The sequence below is a fragment of the Melospiza georgiana genome, chromosome 5 (genome assembly GCF_028018845.1).
Source record: "Melospiza georgiana isolate bMelGeo1 chromosome 5, bMelGeo1.pri, whole genome shotgun sequence".
Taxonomy (NCBI): domain Eukaryota; kingdom Metazoa; phylum Chordata; class Aves; order Passeriformes; family Passerellidae; genus Melospiza; species Melospiza georgiana.
The window spans coordinates 41,875,268-41,893,306 of NC_080434.1; the positions used below are offsets into that span (position 1 = coordinate 41,875,268).

The 18,039-nt window shown below is 52.2% G+C and overlaps 1 protein-coding gene across 1 annotated transcript in view; it reads left to right on the plus strand.

Annotated features, from left to right (window-relative positions):
- SHROOM3 (shroom family member 3) overlaps window positions 1–18,039 on the plus strand; it is a 111,378-nt gene that overhangs the window by 81,479 nt on the left and 11,860 nt on the right. Inside the window, exons 3-5 of the mRNA XM_058024443.1 lie at window positions 3,998–4,126; window positions 11,480–11,611; window positions 13,672–16,882. Of these exons, the coding sequence (XP_057880426.1) occupies window positions 3,998–4,126; window positions 11,480–11,611; window positions 13,672–16,882 (3,472 nt within the window). The remainder of the gene's footprint in view (window positions 1–3,997; window positions 4,127–11,479; window positions 11,612–13,671; window positions 16,883–18,039) is intronic.

Sequence of the window (18,039 nt, forward strand, 5' to 3'; positions counted from 1 at the left end):
AACCTGTTAACATTTGGGGGTTGGATCCTCTGGGACTCAGGTCATCTATTACTGTGGCAGCAAATCAGGTGTTGGCTTAGACTCAGCAATCATGGCTCCAAGAGGAGGAACCATTACAATATACCTATTCTGAAAAATTTTTAAAAAATTAAATGATTTCTTCCCCTAGTTCCAGGTGCTGCTTGTGGCTCACCTCAGGCATATCCTAGGACTCATCCCTGGAACTACAGGCAGCTAAGCCAAGAGTGCAGGATGGTAGTGCAGCCAGAAGAACTGTAACACTGTTGTCCTGGAAAATAAATGCTATGAGCGGACAAAACTTCCCAAGTTGGGTTTGTGCTGCCTCCCTGTGCAAAGTCTGTCTCCTCTCTGGGAATAACAGCCAGGCAGCTGAGCTTGCACTGCATCATTTCCTCAGTGAGAGCAGTGATTTATGCTGCTGCCATTACTCAGAGAGCTATTGTTATGAAACATGGGCTTTAATTAATTAAGAATATGATCTCTGCAGACTCTGATAATTGTCAGGAGAGCTGCTGGGCAGGGGCACCCACCTACACTTTCTGTCCAGGCTGACTTTAGAAAACTGATCTGTGCTGGAATGTGAAAGTTGTAAATAAGGATAAGGAAGACTGAAGAAAGTGAGGAGGAAGAGCCAGGAGCCCCAAAGGTTAAGATAAGTGCTGTGAAACGTTCCAAGCATGCAGGTAACAGGAGGTCAGCATGGCAAGCAGATAAGGGGCCAGAGGAGCTCGGAGTCAGCCCGGCTCAGAGGCAAAGGATCTCCCCAAAACAGCAACCGAGTTCTGCAAGGGCTGTGGCAGCTCGGGAGACGTCCAATGGCAGCAGCTGGCAAACCAGTCTTCTGGGGAGTTGATTAATGTAAAATAAGGCCGCCCATGTGTTCTTGAAGAGCTCTGAGGAAGGTGGTGAGAAGGAGCGAGAGTTTCACAGATGCCTGCTGTGGAAAGGCTGTGCTGGCTGTGTGGGGAGAGATGGATGTGGGGTCAGGAGGTTCTGCCTCTCTTCTGGAGGGGGCACTGAAACTTCTGAAGGAGGTTTTCCTTGAAAAAAGCCCTTAATCTCTAGCACTGTATTCTTTCACTGTCAAGCAAGCAGCAAGGAAAAAATTCAAGCAGGCCATATTTTTAGATGAGGGAAAAGCTGAGCAGAGTGTCCTCGTGGACATGTGTGGTATTAAATACCAAAGGCAGCATGGAAGCAGCAAGTATAAATAACAATTCATAATTAAACACAAACTTTGCAGAAAAGGAAAGATTTCAGAGGCAGCTGCCAGCCTCAGGTGGGAGGTAAAGGAGTTTTAAATAGACTGTGTGTGCTGGGTTTCCTGTCTCCCACTTGAGAGCTTTAGAAACAGCATGATAACAAAAGGAACAACTGCAGGCCCCTCCTTGCCAGGGATACTTTTTGGCTGTGGAATTGTGAAGCCCTTTGAAACATCCCAAAATAAAATGCAGCCCCAGGCTTTAAGAGCATCCCATCGGGCTGGGCGCTGCCACAGGGAGCTGGAGCTTCCAGAGAGGGGCCATTCTAAGGAGAAGGTGTGAGGACAGCCAGGAGGAAAGGTAGGCCCCCAGCAGCTTTGCACAAGAGTGGCTGTCTCCATGTAATGGTGGAAGAAGTGTCTTTGCAGAGATTAACACCCTCCTGGTTGGAGGCAGACCTAAGGAGCTGCCTTCCTTAGGAATGCCATAGCAAATGCTCTGGGCTAAGCAGCCAGGTGAGGCAGAAGGCTGCAAGGGCAGGACAGGTGTGGGCTTGGGGTCCTGTTTGGGGAGGTGTTCAGCTCTGCAGCCCTGGCTGGCCTCAGCTCTTCTCCCTGCCCTGCTGTCACAGGGACCCCCCTCCCTTGCATGGGGACCATCCCTCTGGCTGTGCTCTGGCCCTGAGGTGGGTGTGCTTCCCAGGTGGAAGGATCCTCATCTCTTGTGTTCCCCGCTGGGCCTGGTTAATGTTATTTCTGGAGTGGATGATTAGTTTGCCGTGTCTTACTGAGCCTGCCATGCACCACAGAGCTCTGCAATTACAGTTTTCTAAGAGGCTGGGGAAAAACTCTGTTGCATTTCCTTGTTCCCCCAACAGCACCTCGGGAGCCCATTGAGACAGTAATTAAGGTGTCTGTCTCTGTGAGGTAAAGCCCAAAGTGATGCATGCTGGAAGCAGGGGTTGCTCCTGTGAGGGGGAACACCCAAGCTGCCTCCCCTCCCTCCCTCCCTCTGCTTGGGGCTGCCCCTGGAGGGTCAGGCTGGGCAAAGGCACTTCTTCAGAAAGCTCTGCTCACAGCGGAATATAGGGTCTGTGGTGTCTCTCGCTTTCTCAGCATCCTTCGAAAGCTGCTTTCTCTTAAAAAAAAAAAAAGTCCAAGTGCTGAAAGATCTCTAGGCTGTGGTGCCCATCCATGCCGGGGGAGCTGTAGGCACTTACTGCTCCTTTCTATCAGTTCTTCAGGCTCTTGATGAGTCTTCTCTTGGCCCAGGGGCAGTTTCCCAGCCCTACACATTGTCCCCCAGCTCCCTCAGAGACACTGGCTGCATGGAGGGCGTGAGCAGCTTTGCCCACTGCCGTGGTGTGGCCTGGCACAGCCAAACTCTGCTCTCCAGGAAACAAGCAGGGAAGCACAGGGCTCTGTCCTCCAAACGCTGAAGCTGTGAATATGTTTTGCTCACAAAACTGTTAGACCTGTTTGTAAGGATAAATCGTTTATATGCAATCTTTTAAATCCTCACCTGTCGCAGGCCTTCTGTCCTTTCCGTGTCTTGCAGTGAAATCTCCTCTGGAAATTGGTAATTTTTCATGGCAAGCTTGGTGAGCTAAGAGAAATAGAGCATTTAAGGATATTGACACTTCCAGGGCTGCAGGAAAAGAGATTGTGCTCCTGGTGTACAGTGAGGCTGGAATGGGAACAGGGAAGGGAAACTTTCAATTTTGATCAGAGGCTTGACATCATCTCAGAGAGGAGTGGCAGAGACAAAGCAGGACGGGATTTGGGACATGGAAAGAAAAGGCAGCCAAGGCAGGATTTGGGGTAAAAATCGGGTGAAGATGAGCAGGGTGAGCAACAAAAGGCCGCTCCTGACGAGTCGCTTTCCCTGATGGAGGTGAAAGTGCTGCTGGCATCCCCGCTGTATCTCATCCGCAATGGGAGGCTTAACATTCCTGCCTGGCACGTGGGGGCGCGGGGGAGGGCCCGGCCGGACACACAGACGGCCGGGCTCTCAGCGGAATGGCATCCGAGCCATCTCAGCCATCCAAGGCCCCCGATGCCGGCATGGGGGCTCAGCGCACACTGAGAGGCAATTGCAGCTTATGCCGGGCCAGGGAGAGGCGCAGGGAGCCTTTCAGCCCCGCTTTTATTCGGCGTGGAGGCTCACTGAGCAAAATCTCAAATCCCTTCTGCACTGCAGGGCTCAAAATTGGAGCAAGTGGGAATAGTGGAGCCTTCCAGAGGAAAGGAAGGAGCTGAAGCAATGGTTACATTGTGTTTTTGTGACTTGGAGCGGGGTAAATATGTGTTTGCTGACTTGGTGGAAATATCAGCAGAGGTGTAGGACAGGTTTGTCCTTCTCCCTCTCACTGTGTGGAGTTTTCTCTTGGCTTTTCTCTTGTGTGTTCAGAGCAATCCCTGAGCTTTCATAAGGTGGTTACATGTGGAAAAAGCGTATCCCACAGTGGAACCCGTGACTCCATACCTGGGGGTTTAGTGTCCCCAAATGCAGCTGCAAGATAATGAGTTCTGTGCCCTGTGTACTGAGCTAATCTCACTCCTGTGTGTCGTGGGATTGGGCAGCTCCTCCAAAACACTCGTGAGGGACACTCGCAGAGCCAAGCATTGTCCAGAGTAGACAAAAACAAGGATACACGACCTGATGCCCCTGCCTCGCCCTCTGGGTCTGTGCATTGCCCTCTTTCCCAAAATCCTGTTGGCTAAGGGCTGAGGTTTTGCGTGCTGGTGTTTACCTGTCCTTGCTCTCCTTTGCAGGGACACCCATGCAGCACAGGGATGCTCAGAGCTGTCTCCCAGCCCGCTCAGCCCGGACTGCGTGACCACTGACTTCCAGCCCAGCAAAGCCACGTGGGCAGCAGGAGTCAAGCTACGGCTGAAGACCAGGTGAGAATGTGTTTGTGTGTGTCCCTGAAGCCTCTGCAAAGGCAGGGTGGAAAACAGTTACTGCTCTGGCTGCCTGTGTGCCTGAGGGGCACTCGCAGGGAAGGAGTGCTGAAATTTCTCCTTACAAGCTTTTGTCAATGCTGGTAAAGGTCATCAGAAATGCTGAACCCAAATATCTCCACACAAGTGGTGTTAGTCTTCTCTGACTTCCCAACTTCAGGTGCCTGCCATTCCAAAATCACCTGGCTTCTTCAGAGTTTGGGTGGTTTAGTGGGAGTTTGGCATTCATGACTTTTGAGCACCCGTCTGCATCTTAGAATGATTAAATGTATTCAGAAATCACTTTGCTGAACTGCTCTGGATTGGCTGGTACTGTGGCCGAGCCTCACTCCCCTCCTTTGGCCATGCAGTTTAGAATCAAGTCCTACAGCATTTACTCAGGCAGAGCTTTTGCTGGCATCAGAAGAACCTCTTACATCAGTCAGCTATAGTCTGGGTGACCTCATAGATTTTTGTGTCTCAGTCTTGTGAGATTTGTTCTGTGAAGCAGAAGCAGTGGCTTTTATTTGCAATATTGCATTTGGGTCAGACCTTGGCTTATTTGAAGTCAAGAAGCTACACTGATTTCCTGGAGCTGGTGGAGCTGTGGCCCAGTGCCTGTGAGTGAGCAGCTGAGAAGGGAATTCCACATTCTGATTTTATCAGCGAGGATGCATCTCTGGAGCAACCTCCCTGACCTTAGTGGAGGTGCTCCAGCTTCTGGCCACTGTAGGCAGTCATGGATGCTGACCCTGGCCCAGCCTTGGATGGAGCAGATTTTAGAGGCTGAAATATCTCCTCAAGCTGATTTGTTGAGAAGTTCATCTTTGACTGAGGAGTGGGACTCGGCATTTCCCCAGGTTATGTCACCCACAGGGAATTTGGGAAAGGAGCTCCCCTGCATTCACCACCTCCCTATAACGAGTCATTCACCATATGCCCTCTGTAAATCCTTCTTGCCAGTTTAGAACCAGATCTTCACAGAAACTCCAAAGTTTGGCATTTCACTTGGATTAATTTGCCTTTGGGTGTAGAGCCCAGTGTTTAACTTTACTTTTCCAGCAGCATTGGAAGCTGTGGCTGCAAATCTCAGTTTGACCCAGGCCGGAGCTTTAGTTACAGACAGGAAGCTGCTCTAATGTATAAGAATGTGCCTGTGGGAGGGTGTTTGAGACTCAGCAGCCTTTGCTTTGGCCCAGGCAATGGGTGCAGTTCCCTGGCACATTTGACTCGCCCTGTTACCCCACCAGCTGTGTGCAAGTACCTCCACATATCCTCCTGAAGGCCCTGCTGCTTCTGTCCCATTTATGGCTCCTCCAGGAGCACTTGGATGTGGAGCCCACACTTGGATGTGGAGCCCATGAGCATTGCCTGTGATTTGTAGCCCTGTAGCTCAGGGGAGAGCCCAGCTGCTGTCTGGAGCCTTGCCCTGCAGATCCCCTTGGTTACCTGCCCAGCCTCATTGTCCACGTTCCGGCTCACGGGGCAGGGTTCCTGCTGCCAGCCACCCAGCTCCTCCTAAGCACTGAAAACACATTCTTTCCTTTGTTTCCAAGTCTCTCCTGTTGCAAGTTGCTGTGTGTTGGGTATCGGGTGATGAAAGAATCTAAGCTATGCTTGGGTTTCTGTCTTTTTAACTAATTTACTGACTGGAGAAGAATGAGAAAAAATGAATTGAATTGAGCCTGTGGGGCCGGTTTATCAGTCTGGATAAATCAGTGCAGCTCTGAAGAGCTCTGGGCAGGGAAGCCACTGCAGGCTCTGGCTGTTAGGATTTTCCACACTTGCTCTGGGAGAGATAATGTGAATCCCTGCAGAGGACGGGGAATAATAGGATCCTCCTCAAAGACTCTAAGTCAGTTAGCTGCTTCTTTTCCATGTCTGTTCTTTCTTCCTCCAGTAAAGGAAGCAGAATAAAATTACAGAAAGAAGAAAGTTGCAGAGAGTCTTTAACCCAGTGCTCTCCTGCTCCTCATTGTATGCATGGTCTAGGTACCAGGCTGAAGGCTCTCCTGGCTTCTCCATGTCCAAGCTGCAGTCCTGTGAGAGATGAACTATCTTGGTGGCAAGCACCTCTCAAAATAGAGATCTGAAATACTCCTCGTTTTGAAATTTAAATCAAACTCTATTGCTTGATAATGCTGTCTTCAAAATAGAAAGCTGTCAGAAGATCCCGGTACGACAGAGTCCTTGAACTCAGTAATCAGGAAGAGTGAGGTTTGTGTACATCACCTCTGTTCCTGTTGAAACTGTGTCTGGTTAGTGTCAGGGAATGCCATGGGACCCTTTCTTTGTGTAGGGAAAAGTCCTCAATCTAAATATTGCCTGTCAAACCCGTGCTGGGGTGAAGGGAAGATGGAGCTGCAGCCCACAGCCTGGCTGCCAGCCCCTCACTCTTTGTTTTCCTTTGCTGGACACTAGATAAATGCCTCTTTCTTGGATAAGACAGCGTGGGGGTTCCCAGAGATATGTGATAACACAGAGGTGTGACTTGCAGGACCAATAATCATTAATTACAATGTTTGACTGTTCCTAAGTTCAAGGAAGGAGCGCCGTTGCTCACAGCTGCCATCACCTCTGAGCGATCCCAGCACTTCCATCTGCAGCCTGTGCCTGGGGGCACTTCAGTCAGGAAAAGCCTGCAGGAAAAAATCTGTCTCTAGATCCACATGGTTGTCATCTCTGCTTCCACAGAGGGATTTTCTCCCCAGTGGTATGGTGGGGAGTTTTTTCCCAAAGAGTTTGTGATAGGAATGGTAGGAATTCTGAGAAGAAACTTCTGATTCCCTTCTTCAGAGATTTCAGGGAGATTGGTACCTGTCTCCCAGTTCCCAGATGGTACCCAGGGCATGGTCTGATGCAGCCCAGACATCTTCAGTGATGTTTGTCAAAGGGGAAAAACAAATGGTGTCTGACGTGTCAGCTGGAAACACCACACAGGCACAGGAGCTGCAAAATGAACATTTTGTGGAAAAGCAGGTTGTGTCCTGGTATGAGAGTATTGAGAATATTGACACATTTCACCCAGCTGCTCTCAAGTGAAGGGTTTTTCATGTGTTTTTTACTCAGGGAAAGTTTTCATCTGAGCATTGAGGGGTGGGCAGTGTGGGCGTGATTCTCCCTTTCCCCTGTGGATGAGGAGACACTATTGGCCAAGATCCATGGTGTGAAATAACATTTCATAGACTTCAGGTCTTTCTAATCAGTCTTCTTTCTTTTTAGTCAAAATTGTGAAGGGACAGAGCTCACTCCACATCCTTTCTGCCCCAGAATTTACCAGAAGGGCTCAGTGAGCCTAAAAAGAGAGATTTAGTGAAAGACACACCAAGCTGATGCCATTCTGGTCCGACTCCTTTCTAATTGGCCTCGTTGCTTATTTTTAGAACCATGACTGAACCTTAATTAAGAGCGACGTTGCTTTGAGTAGATTGTGGCCTCGCTCTGTGGAAATCCTAATAGGCTTCTGAGTGCTTTACTTCTTCCTTCATCTCCTGTCTCCTGCCTAGTAGATGGACAGAGAGGCTGCAGCCACGTTTGGATGTCTGGAAAACATCTCCTTGTCATGCTCCTGCTCCTTTAGCAGTGTCTGTCTTGGAGACAGGTCTGTCCCAGTGAGAATTCAGATGGTTGTTCTGCTTTCTGTCGGTGCAGGTGCACACTCACCCTGGAAGGAGGGTACGGGTGAATTGCTGGGATCAGGATCTCTCCATGTACAAAGATCCTGCTGCTGCACGTACAGGATATGGCCCAGGATGTAGTGCCCCTGCCACGTGGATTTTGTTAGGTTAGAATTATCACCAGCTTGAAATCTCAGCTGCAGTGGGGATGACGTGGTAAGGATGGGCTGCTGCCCTCTTGGCTTTCTCTCTTGTGACTCAGTGCCTGGGATCAGATCCAGGAGGCACCAGCTCTGCACTTGCATCCAAATCTTTCATTTCTCCTGCAGGAGGAGGGTCTGTGCTGCAGGACCCCCAGCCCTTCCCACCTCCCCACATGATAGGCTAGGCCATGGCTGTTCCCTTCCAGCTCCAGCAGCCTCCCACACAGCCACCTGGCTGCAGGGCTGCTGGGGGAAGCACATCCACAGGGATTGTGGTTGTGAGTGATGGCAGAGTGACCTTCTCTCTTCTCTGCCCCATCCCATCTGCCCTGGACACAGGAACACCAGCTGCTAGTCAGAGCCATCCCCTCAGGTCATGGAGGTGTGTCCTGGTGACCTTTGCTCCTGCCTGGATCTGCAGGTAGATTCTGCTTTCCTTGAAAAGTTTTGCAGTCTTTATCTTCAGCATTCCCTGTGTCTGCTGAGGAAGGGTTTGGAGCTTGTGGGGACAGAGAAAAATGACCACAAGGTCAGTGGTACAAGAAGCATTGTTCACAGTTCTCTCTTCTAAGCCACCTGGATGATGTTTCTGATGGATGTGAGAATGGTGAACACAACTCCCCAGGAGCTGTGTGGGAGTAGAAAAAGATCAGTTTATTGGGGCACTGATGACCCTGAGTGGCTAGTTAATCAGCCACAACATCCCTCTCTGGCTTTCACTTATTAGCTTTCTAAGGATGTGGAAAAAATGCAAATGGAAATTTGAAGAAGCTGGGTTGTTTGCTCTGGTTGAGGATGGACTGCACCTCCTGAAGGATGCTGGGCTTGAGGTACTTTTGAACTTGCAGAGCATTCAGGTTGTATGTGTACTCCAGAAGTGGCAAGGAACAGTACGTGAAGAACAGCAGTCAGACTGACTACACTCTCCTGGATGTTCTCAGTTTGTGACCTTGAGGAGAAGATAACCTTTCAGTTAGACTGAAGAAAGCCTCAGATGCTGATTAATCTCTAGAGTTAGTGCCAAAGTGTCTCTGTAAAGTTCCATTCCTGTTTTGCATGCAATATAAAGATAATCTCCAGAGATTACAGAGAAGAGCACACTCAGCTCCTGCCAATAAGAGCGAGCTGCAGAGCTGTTCCTGGGGAGGGCCTCAGGGATGTGGATGTGGTCCCTGCAGCCCAAACTGCTCCCAGTGTGCCAGACTGTAACTGAGGAGCCTCTGCTGGCCTGGGTGTGTTTCCATCTGCAAACACTGGGGCCAGCATAGCAATGGGCAGCTCCCAGATGGCAGCAGCTGGATGAGATGAAAACTATCCCTTTCCCTTTGACTTTCCAGTCTCCAGTGTGAGCTGGCAGTTCCTGGTCTGTAGCCTGGGTTACAGCTCCATTCGGATGCCAGCCTTGCATCACATCCCACTGACTTCTCCAGGTATTTTCACTCCCAGGCACTTGTCATGATGCCAACCTGACCTGGATGCCCAAGTTATCTGATCACTGCAAGTATCCATGAGGAACCAGGAGTCTCCTTTTCCAGCCTTGGCATTTACAACACAGGGATCACTTAGTCTGTTATTTGAAGAGGAGAATTTTTTGGTAGTAAGGCTGTCCAGACACATTCACAAGTACAGTAGAGAATATGTAAAAGATAAGGTGATGAGGTTGGTTTGTTTTTGTTGTTAGTATTACAGTTCTGCAGTTTTAGATCCTACAGCCTTCTGTGCCAAAGTGTCACCTGTTGCTCCTGGTTTTGTTGCAGGCAACTTAGCTGCCCCAAAGTAATCCCAGTTAAAGATCTAACTGGTTTTTTGTCTTCATTCAAATCCAGCATTAGCTGCTGCATTTGCAGGTTGTGTCATTCTGCCAGTTTGTCTGGGATCAGTCAGGATCTGCCACATTTCCAAGACAGGGTAGGTATGGAAACAGTGCAAGGTTGTCCCACACAGAGCTGCTAAGCTGGTACCATGTGTCTTGTGACTAAAATTCACAGCTGTGCACATGTGGTATTATTACAAGGTTATCAGACAAAAGAGTTAAAATACCTGTGGCTCGGATGATTGGCTACACAGCTCCCTCACTGTTTCTACTGATCAAACCAAGGGATAACACATGCCTTGCACAGGATCATTCATTTTCCCAAGCAAAAAACTGGTGCTGATGGCTTGTACTCCACTAAAGTATTTACAGTCTTTAAAAATCTGCAGAGGAAAAGGTAAGAATGTGGGTTATTCTTAATAAACAGTTTTGTCAACTTCCCATCTGGCAGTGTCCAGGTTCTTTGTTTTCTGGGCAAGGAGCTTAGCAGAAGAGCTCTGTCTTAAACACACCTACACATGAAAAGGTAAAGTGGTGTTTGGTTCAGCTTGTCCTTTGCAGACCTCCGGTCCAGTTTCCCTTAAGACAATCCTGCAACAAGAGATGTTAAAGAGAAAAGCATGTCCCTTGCAGACAGTGAGGAAAAACCTCGCACTTGTAAAATCTGTATGGAAGAAATGCTGGAGAAATGGCTCTGCCTCTCACTCTCTGTCGGTGCTTTTCCATGCTGTCCAACATCAGCAGGTGCTGATGTTAACTGATACTAGGAAAGGACCTGACCCTAAAAAGCATTTTTAACTTTTTGCACTTTCCTGTACTGTTCCTTTTACCAATCTTAGGCAGTGCTCTCAGTGTCTGTGTGCTAAGGGCATTTTCATCTGTGTACTGATGTGTTCAGGACATGCTGTGCTGTGGATTTTTCAGTGAGACAAAGACTAAAGATGTGTCATATCCTCCTCTTGCATTTATTTAGTCAGAATTGTCCTGCAGGGTGTCACGTGTCAGTAGGACACAGGTCCAGGACTGCTCCTCGCTCTCCCAGGGAGAGAGTGAGAAACTGTGGAAATGAGTGCTAGATCAGGGGAGAGAGATCCCTCATGGAAAGCAGCAGGAGGATTAAGGACAAGCCCAAAGGCTGGGGCAAAGGAGAGTCTGTGTGGCCTCTTCAGGGGATTCGATCCCTAATCCCCTGCTTTGACTTTCCATTGCACCACTCTGTGCTTTAAATAAGGTGTCAGTGGGGCTTTTTTTCCTCGGGGCTGACAGACACAGGCCTTGGTGCTGGTGACTGAAGGCACCAAAGGGCAGCTGTGCCAGCGCCACGCCTGGGGACACACCCTGGGGACAGCTGTCTGCCGGGGTGGATGCGAGGGACACACATTGCTGGCACTTGGTTGTCACGTCTCGTCCTGCATTTTTAGCAGCCCCGAGGAGAGATCAAAAGTCCCTTTGCAGGCTTCCACCCCCTCATGGCATTCAGCGACTTGTGCAAATCCCAGAGGGAGCTGTTGTGGCAATGTGGGGACATTTACCTGTGGGACTTGCTTGGAATGGACAGAAACACAGCAGGGGAGCACAAATGAGCACAAGCAGTTTTAAATGGTGGTGTGAAGTTCACATCCATCTTCCTGGGGAGAGCTGGCCTGTTGCTGATGTGCAAACCCCTTCTGCTTTCACCTAGGCGGAGTGAAACTCCAGGCCGACCTCACTCCTGGCATTCCAGCAAACTCACGGAGAACCAGCCCGATCCCAGCATGATGCAAATATCTCAGGGTACACTTGGCACCCCTTGGCATCAGTCCTACCACTCCAGGTAAGTACTGCACAGCTGGCGAGGGAAGGGAGGGGGCAAAGGTGTAGTGGGAAAATGGTACCAGTCACCTCCATACACCTGGACAGGTTTATACACAGCCAGGGTTCAGATCGGAGTTAGGAAGGCTTCAGTTCCTGTTTGGTTTCCCAGATAAAGTGGCTTTGTTTTCCTCCTATAAGTGCTCTGTGGGGTGATTAGCAGCTAGGAAGTCCCCCTTCCTACAAAGATGGGAGCCCACTGCCAGGATGGTGGTAGAGCTCTCTGCGGATGATCTTCCATACAGAAACACAGCATGTTTTTTTTTTTTTCTGTTCCCAGCAAAGGAACAGAAATCCAAAGTCTAAATTGGCCTATTGAACAAAAAGGAAGAAAAGGGTGTAAGTGGCAGAAGCTGTCAGAGCAGCCAACAGTGCATCAGCAACAGTGCTGCCAGGGTGAGGAGTTCAGGGAGGGATTTCCTGCTTTGGCAGTGGCTTTCTGCAGGAGTCAGCTCTATCACAGCTGAACGTGCAGGGCAGCTTGAGGAAGGACAAGTATAAATTCCGCCCTTGAAAGATTTTACCCAGAGAGGCAGAAGGGTTTGAAACCCCCCATTATAGACTCTGGGATTGAAACATCACTTTCTTCTACTGGCTAGACTGATCCTTGGCAGAGGAGAGGAAAGAGAAAAAAGAGCATTAAAGAAAGTGAGGAGATGGGTGCAGAAAATAAAGTGTGTTGTTCTGTCGCCTCAGCACAGCTCATGCTGGAGCACACTCCTTTCCCACCGAGGGACTTTGCTTCCCAGGCAGTTCCTGGCAGAGCCTTTGGCAGCATGGCTCTGTCTCCTGGGTGCTTGAGAAGGAGCACGGGGAACATCTAGTGGCCAGCTGGCTGGGGCTGTGCTGGGCATTGCCAGGGAGATGGTTATTTGAATCCAGTATAGAGTGGTGCATTTAAATGAGCAAACCAGTTCTGTCCTGAGATTTGCCATATCTCTTCCTGCCCGTGTTCCTCTGCATCTCTCTGCAGAGCTGCTGTGAGCAGGCTTCCTTCTGCCTTTCCTCATCCTTAGCACCCTTCTCCCCTGGGTCTGTCACTTGTTTGGGATGTGATCTGGAGCCAGCTTCCAGCTCTGTGCCTTGCCCTGCCACAGCCTGTCCCTCCCTGCTGCTTCCCTGTGGCTCTGACAGGACAGCACATGTCGTTGCACAGGGAACTAGAGAAAGTGATACCTGAGGAGGGGAATCTGGGAAGAGAGGGAAGAAAAGTGAAATCCTCAGGCTACCCTCTCCAGTCCTCAGTGTACTTGCTTAAATCTGGAAGGGGAGATTAGCCAGGGCAAACTCTGCAGAAGTTTGTGACATCCCCTTGTGACTGGCATAAAGAGCTCCCTTTCCATGGATAGAAAGATCTCTGAATATCCTTCTTTTTTGATCACTTTTCTGATGGCCGTGAGTCCTCAGAGGAAGTGCCAAGGTGTACCTGCACCTGCTAAGCTACAAGAAGAGGTGGCAGTGCAGACTTCCTGGGAATTCTCAGACTGTTTCTGTGGTTGCACCCCACTTTCCTCCAGGCACAGGCACATACATCTCTCCTCTTCTTGTCAGCTTAGTTTTCTCGCAGCAAACAAACTATCCTTGGGACAGCTGAATTTCCAGGAAGCCTGCCAGGGCATAGCCTTCATCTCCATAAAAAGAAATGAACTGGGAAAAAAAGAAAGAGATTAGATCCCCCCCAGAATGCCCCTCGTGCTCCTCTCCTCCTCAGCGGCGTCGGTGCTCATTCAGCTTTCCAAGGGCTTTGGATGGGTTTGCCGGGTGGGGTTGATCCTCCCTGGCTCCAGAGATGGACGATCTCTCTGTCTGTATTTCCCTCCCACCCTTCTGTGGTAAATAAGAGCCATGTGTTGCAATGTCAAGCAGTTCCTCTTTGTGAACTGGGATGACTCCAGACAGGGGATGGAGCAAGGCCCAAATATGGGTTTTCATCTCAAAACTAAACATCTTGCTTCTGAGCTCACTTATAAGTTGTTGTGCCTCTCCTCTGCTGGTTTTCACTCTTCCCTCGCTGTCCCCCAGCTCCTCCACCAGCGATCTCTCGGCGTACGAGCATGGCTACCTGAGGAGGAGCCCCGATCAGTACAGCTCCCGGGGCAGCATGGAGAGCCTGGACCACTCCGCCCCTGCCTACCACCCTTGCCACCTGTCCCCGGCCAAATCCACCAACAGCATCGACCAGCTCTCCCACCTGCACAGCAAGAGAGACTCTGCCTACAGCTCCTTCTCCACCAACTCCAGCATCCCCGAGTACCCCGCGGCCCCGGCGGGCAAGGAGCACTCGTGCTCCGCGGACAGCGTGCAGTGCCGCGGGGGGCTGCCGGAAGGCATACGGCAGGCCGACATCCGCTACGTCCGGACGGTCTACGACGCCCAGCAGCGCATCTCGAAGGAATACGAGGTGAAGCCCTCGGCCCTGCTCCCCGGCAGCGACGGCCGCGGCCACGGCAGGCTCCAAGCCTTCGGCCGGCACAACGCCGCCTCCTCCTGGGCGCAGCCGGCGCAGGGCCCCTCGGACAGCAAGAGCCAGCCGCCCCTGCCTCCCGCTCGCAGCGACAGCTACGCGGCCATCCGGCACCACGAGAGGCCCGGCTCGGGCACCGGCCTTGAGCCCAGCAAGCCCGGCCGGGGCCAGCCCAAAGGGGCCTGGGCACCGCTCGTCAGCTCCCTGTCGCAGGGGCCACTGCTGAAGCCGCCCTTTGGAGAAGGGCACCTGCACACCGTGGTGGAGAAAAGCCCGGAGAGCAGCCCCACCATGAAGGCCAAGCAGAGCTTTTCCCAGGCAGCCCAGCCAGGGCAGCCCCTGCTGCCCACCGGCGTCTACGCCGTTCCCTCCCCGGAGCCGCACTACGCCCAGGTGCCCCGGCCTTCCGCCGGCAGCACCGGCACGCTTTACCCAGCTCTGGCCAAAGAAAGTGGCTACTCCCCAGCCCTCCCGGCCTCCTGCGACAAGGCCGAGGCCGGCAGCACCCTGCCCTTGGATGAGAATGGAAACCAAAGCACTACGAACAGGTCGACCATCTTCTACCAGCCCCCTGCCACTGAGAGAAAGCACGAAGCCAAACTCATCCAGCAGAAACCTCCCAGCGCAGCGGGCCCGGAGCTCGGCCCGGCTGTGTCGCGGAAGGAGGAGCTGCTACCCCTTTACAAGGCAGCACACAGCCACCGAGAGATCACCGGTACCACACAGACCTCCAAGCCCCTTTTCCAGGGTCCACAACCCCAGCCGAGGGATGCTAGTGAGAGGAAAAACCATTACCAGCCCAAAGAGGACTGGACACCTGGATCCCAGGAGGAGAAAAATGGTAACACACAGGTAAACGAGAGAGACACTGGTGCTGCGCATCCATGGGGTCACAGCAAGGCCAAGCAGTATGGCTTCTCTTCCTTACAGAACATCCCAGAGAGCTCCAGGAGGCAAAGCAGCTCTGACCTAAGGGAGACACAACCAGGTGAGGGTTATTCCAGCACCAGACTGTCCTTCCTGAACAGCAGCAGCAGAGAGGAGAAGGATCACAGGGAGCAGGGGCACAGACAGTGGAGTGATGTGGACCCCCAGGCCTTCACGAGGCAGGAGGAGGATGGCACAAGCATGGCTCTGTTCCATGCTGCTGCTGAGCCAAAGTGCAAAGAGCCCCCTTCTCCTCAGCTCCCAAAGCCCTCAGATTTCGGGAGGAGCCGGCTCAGCTCTAGCAGCACTCCGAGCTTTCCCTACAGCAAACCAGAGGCTGGCAAGTCCCGCTGCTCAGTGCTGGAGAAGGTCAACAAGTTTGAGCAGCGGGAGCAGAGCGCTCCCCGGCCCCAGAGCGCCGGCGTTCCCAGCTTCGGCCAGCACTATGGGCCGAGCAGGACGGGCCAGCCTGCTGGCATGAGGTGCTCTGTGCACAGCCCAGAGGACATGAGAAGCAAGCTGCCCAGTGAGCCAGGCAGGGTCTCCAGCCCCTCCATCAGGAACGGGAAGCTGGAAGAGGCTGACTGGCGCCCCGTCGAGCTGCAGATGGTGGCTTCGGTGAAGCAGGCAAGACCCAGCGAGTACTACGGCCTGTGTCCTGAAAACGAGGTGCAAATAAGGGCGCCTCAGCTTCCTCGGAGTAGGAGCACATTGCAGCTGGGAGGCGAGCCTGAGAAGGAGATCCTCTGGAAGGATAGCATCCAGAATGCGCACGGGTCACAGCTGGACACATCATTTAATAGGGCCTACAGGAACAGCATCAAAGATGCTCAGTCCAGGGTGCTGAGGGCCACCTCCTTCCGGCGGATCAGCCCCCCGTTCGGGAACACGCCCAAGAGGGTGCCCCAGAGGCCTGCCTCGGCCCATGTGGGCATGAGGAGCACTGCGGCGTCCCCGCACACCCCCAAGGAGAGGCACAGCATCACACCCACGGAAGGAGGCTTCTCCAGCCTGGACCACGCCAGGACACAGCAGGTGCTGCGCATCGGGGGCCGGAAGCGGCTGACGGCAGAGCAGAAGAAGCGCTCCTACTCGGAGCCCGAGAAAATGAATGAGGTGGGCATCTCGGACGGGGAGCCATCCCCTTTCTCCTTCCAGAAGAAAAGCATCCACTTTATTTTCCCAGAGAACACGGTGGCCGACCGGCGCAAGATCTTCGAGAGGGACGGCAAAGCCTCCTCCACAGCCAGCCTGTCCAAGCCGGAGCTCAAGCAGCTCCAGCAGAACGCCCTGGCTGACTACATCGAGCGCAAAATGGGGCGCCGGCCATCCTCACAGGACATGGGGCTGCTCCGGGAGCGCTCCCACAGCTCCTACCTGCAGCTGGCTGGCCCCGACAGCCAGAGCCTTTCTTCCGCCTCCAGCATGAATTCCCTCCAGGACCAGAACCTGTACCGCCACAGGGAGTCCATGGAGCGGATATCCAGGATGGGACGCATGTCTTCCACCCTTCCTCCTGGGCTGATGGACTGCTTGGACACGAGCGGAGATGAGAAGGTGCCAGGGCTCCAGGACAGCCTGGTCACCGGCCGGCCCAAAGCAGAGAGGTGCCGGGAGCACAGACCCAGATCAGATCTCACCAAAGGCACGCAGACAGACCTGCTGGGCATGCAGGGCCAACCCCGCTACAGGAAGCAGGAGCAGGTCTTTGAAACCCCCTCCACCACCAGGAAATCTGGGAAATCGGTGTCTGTGGAAGACTTGCTCGATAGGTACGACAATCAGCCGGTCCCCGTGCACGTGCGCTCCAGGTCATCTCCCACGGCGGATAAGAAACACCAGGTATGTGGGAACGGGGTCATGTGCACCCACAAGAGGGGATCTCACAACCAGGGAATGGGGGGGAATGTCAGAGAACAGGCTGATGTCCAGTCATGGCCAGGACTCCATTGATTAGAGACACATTCAGCACGTACTGAGGCAATTTAGTGCACCTTAATTAAAAGATCACTGGTGGGGTTCAGCTCTCTCCCTGCTGGGGAGTCAGGGGTGTCAGGGATGCTGGGATTCCAGTGCATGTGCTGCTCTGGACATCCTATCTGAGCTGTCCTGTCTTTACCTGCCAGCAGCACCAGAGATGCACTGAGCACTTTTCTAGTGGAGTGTTCCACTGAGATGGTGATTTGCCTCAGCCCATTTTCCTGGTGCAACGTAGAGAGGATTAGAGGCTGCTTGGAATTGCCTTGGCTCCCACTGTGCCTGACAGTGCTGGGAAGTGCTGGGCAAAGGCACTGCCAAATAACCATTATGTTTAGCCTCCAGCCCTGGAGGGAAACATCACAGAGAAGACTGAACAGAGACCCTGGCCCTTCCATGTCCCCTGCTTGGTGGTTGGGAACATCACACTGATGTCACAAATGGGGAATTTGACTGACTCTGAAGATGTTAAACAGTAGAACCAGGCTAAATTCTTAAAGAGCAACTGCCCAGGCCAGCTCTTCAGCTGGTTGAAATCTGTTCAGACCTATTTAGGAAACTGCAAACTGGTCGAGCCACATGGATTTGCAGCAGTGCTGGGTTTGCTGCCCCATCTCTATTTCCATGCCAGGCTCTATTCATCATGGAGAGAGGCAGCAAACAACCAAAATGTGTGGACAGGCTCCTAGCCCCAAATAAGCTGAGTGTTTGGAGAGGCTCACATGCTTACAGGGCAGTGGAGACCCAGGAAATCTCTTTCTACTCCTGCACTCACTCCTGGCCCAGAGCAGATTATCCAGGAGCAACAAAATGGTCCTGAGTCAAGTGACAAGAGAGGAGGCTCTGGGCAGCATCTCACAAATGGCCCAAACCAGGGTGGGGGGATGAAGCTGCCCCCCCAAACTCATTGTGTGCTTCATTCTACACATCCTCCCTCAGCAGCCATCAGCTCCCATGCCACATCTTTAAATAGAGTGAATTAAAAAAGCATCTTGTGAATATCAAGTGACCGGAATGCACTT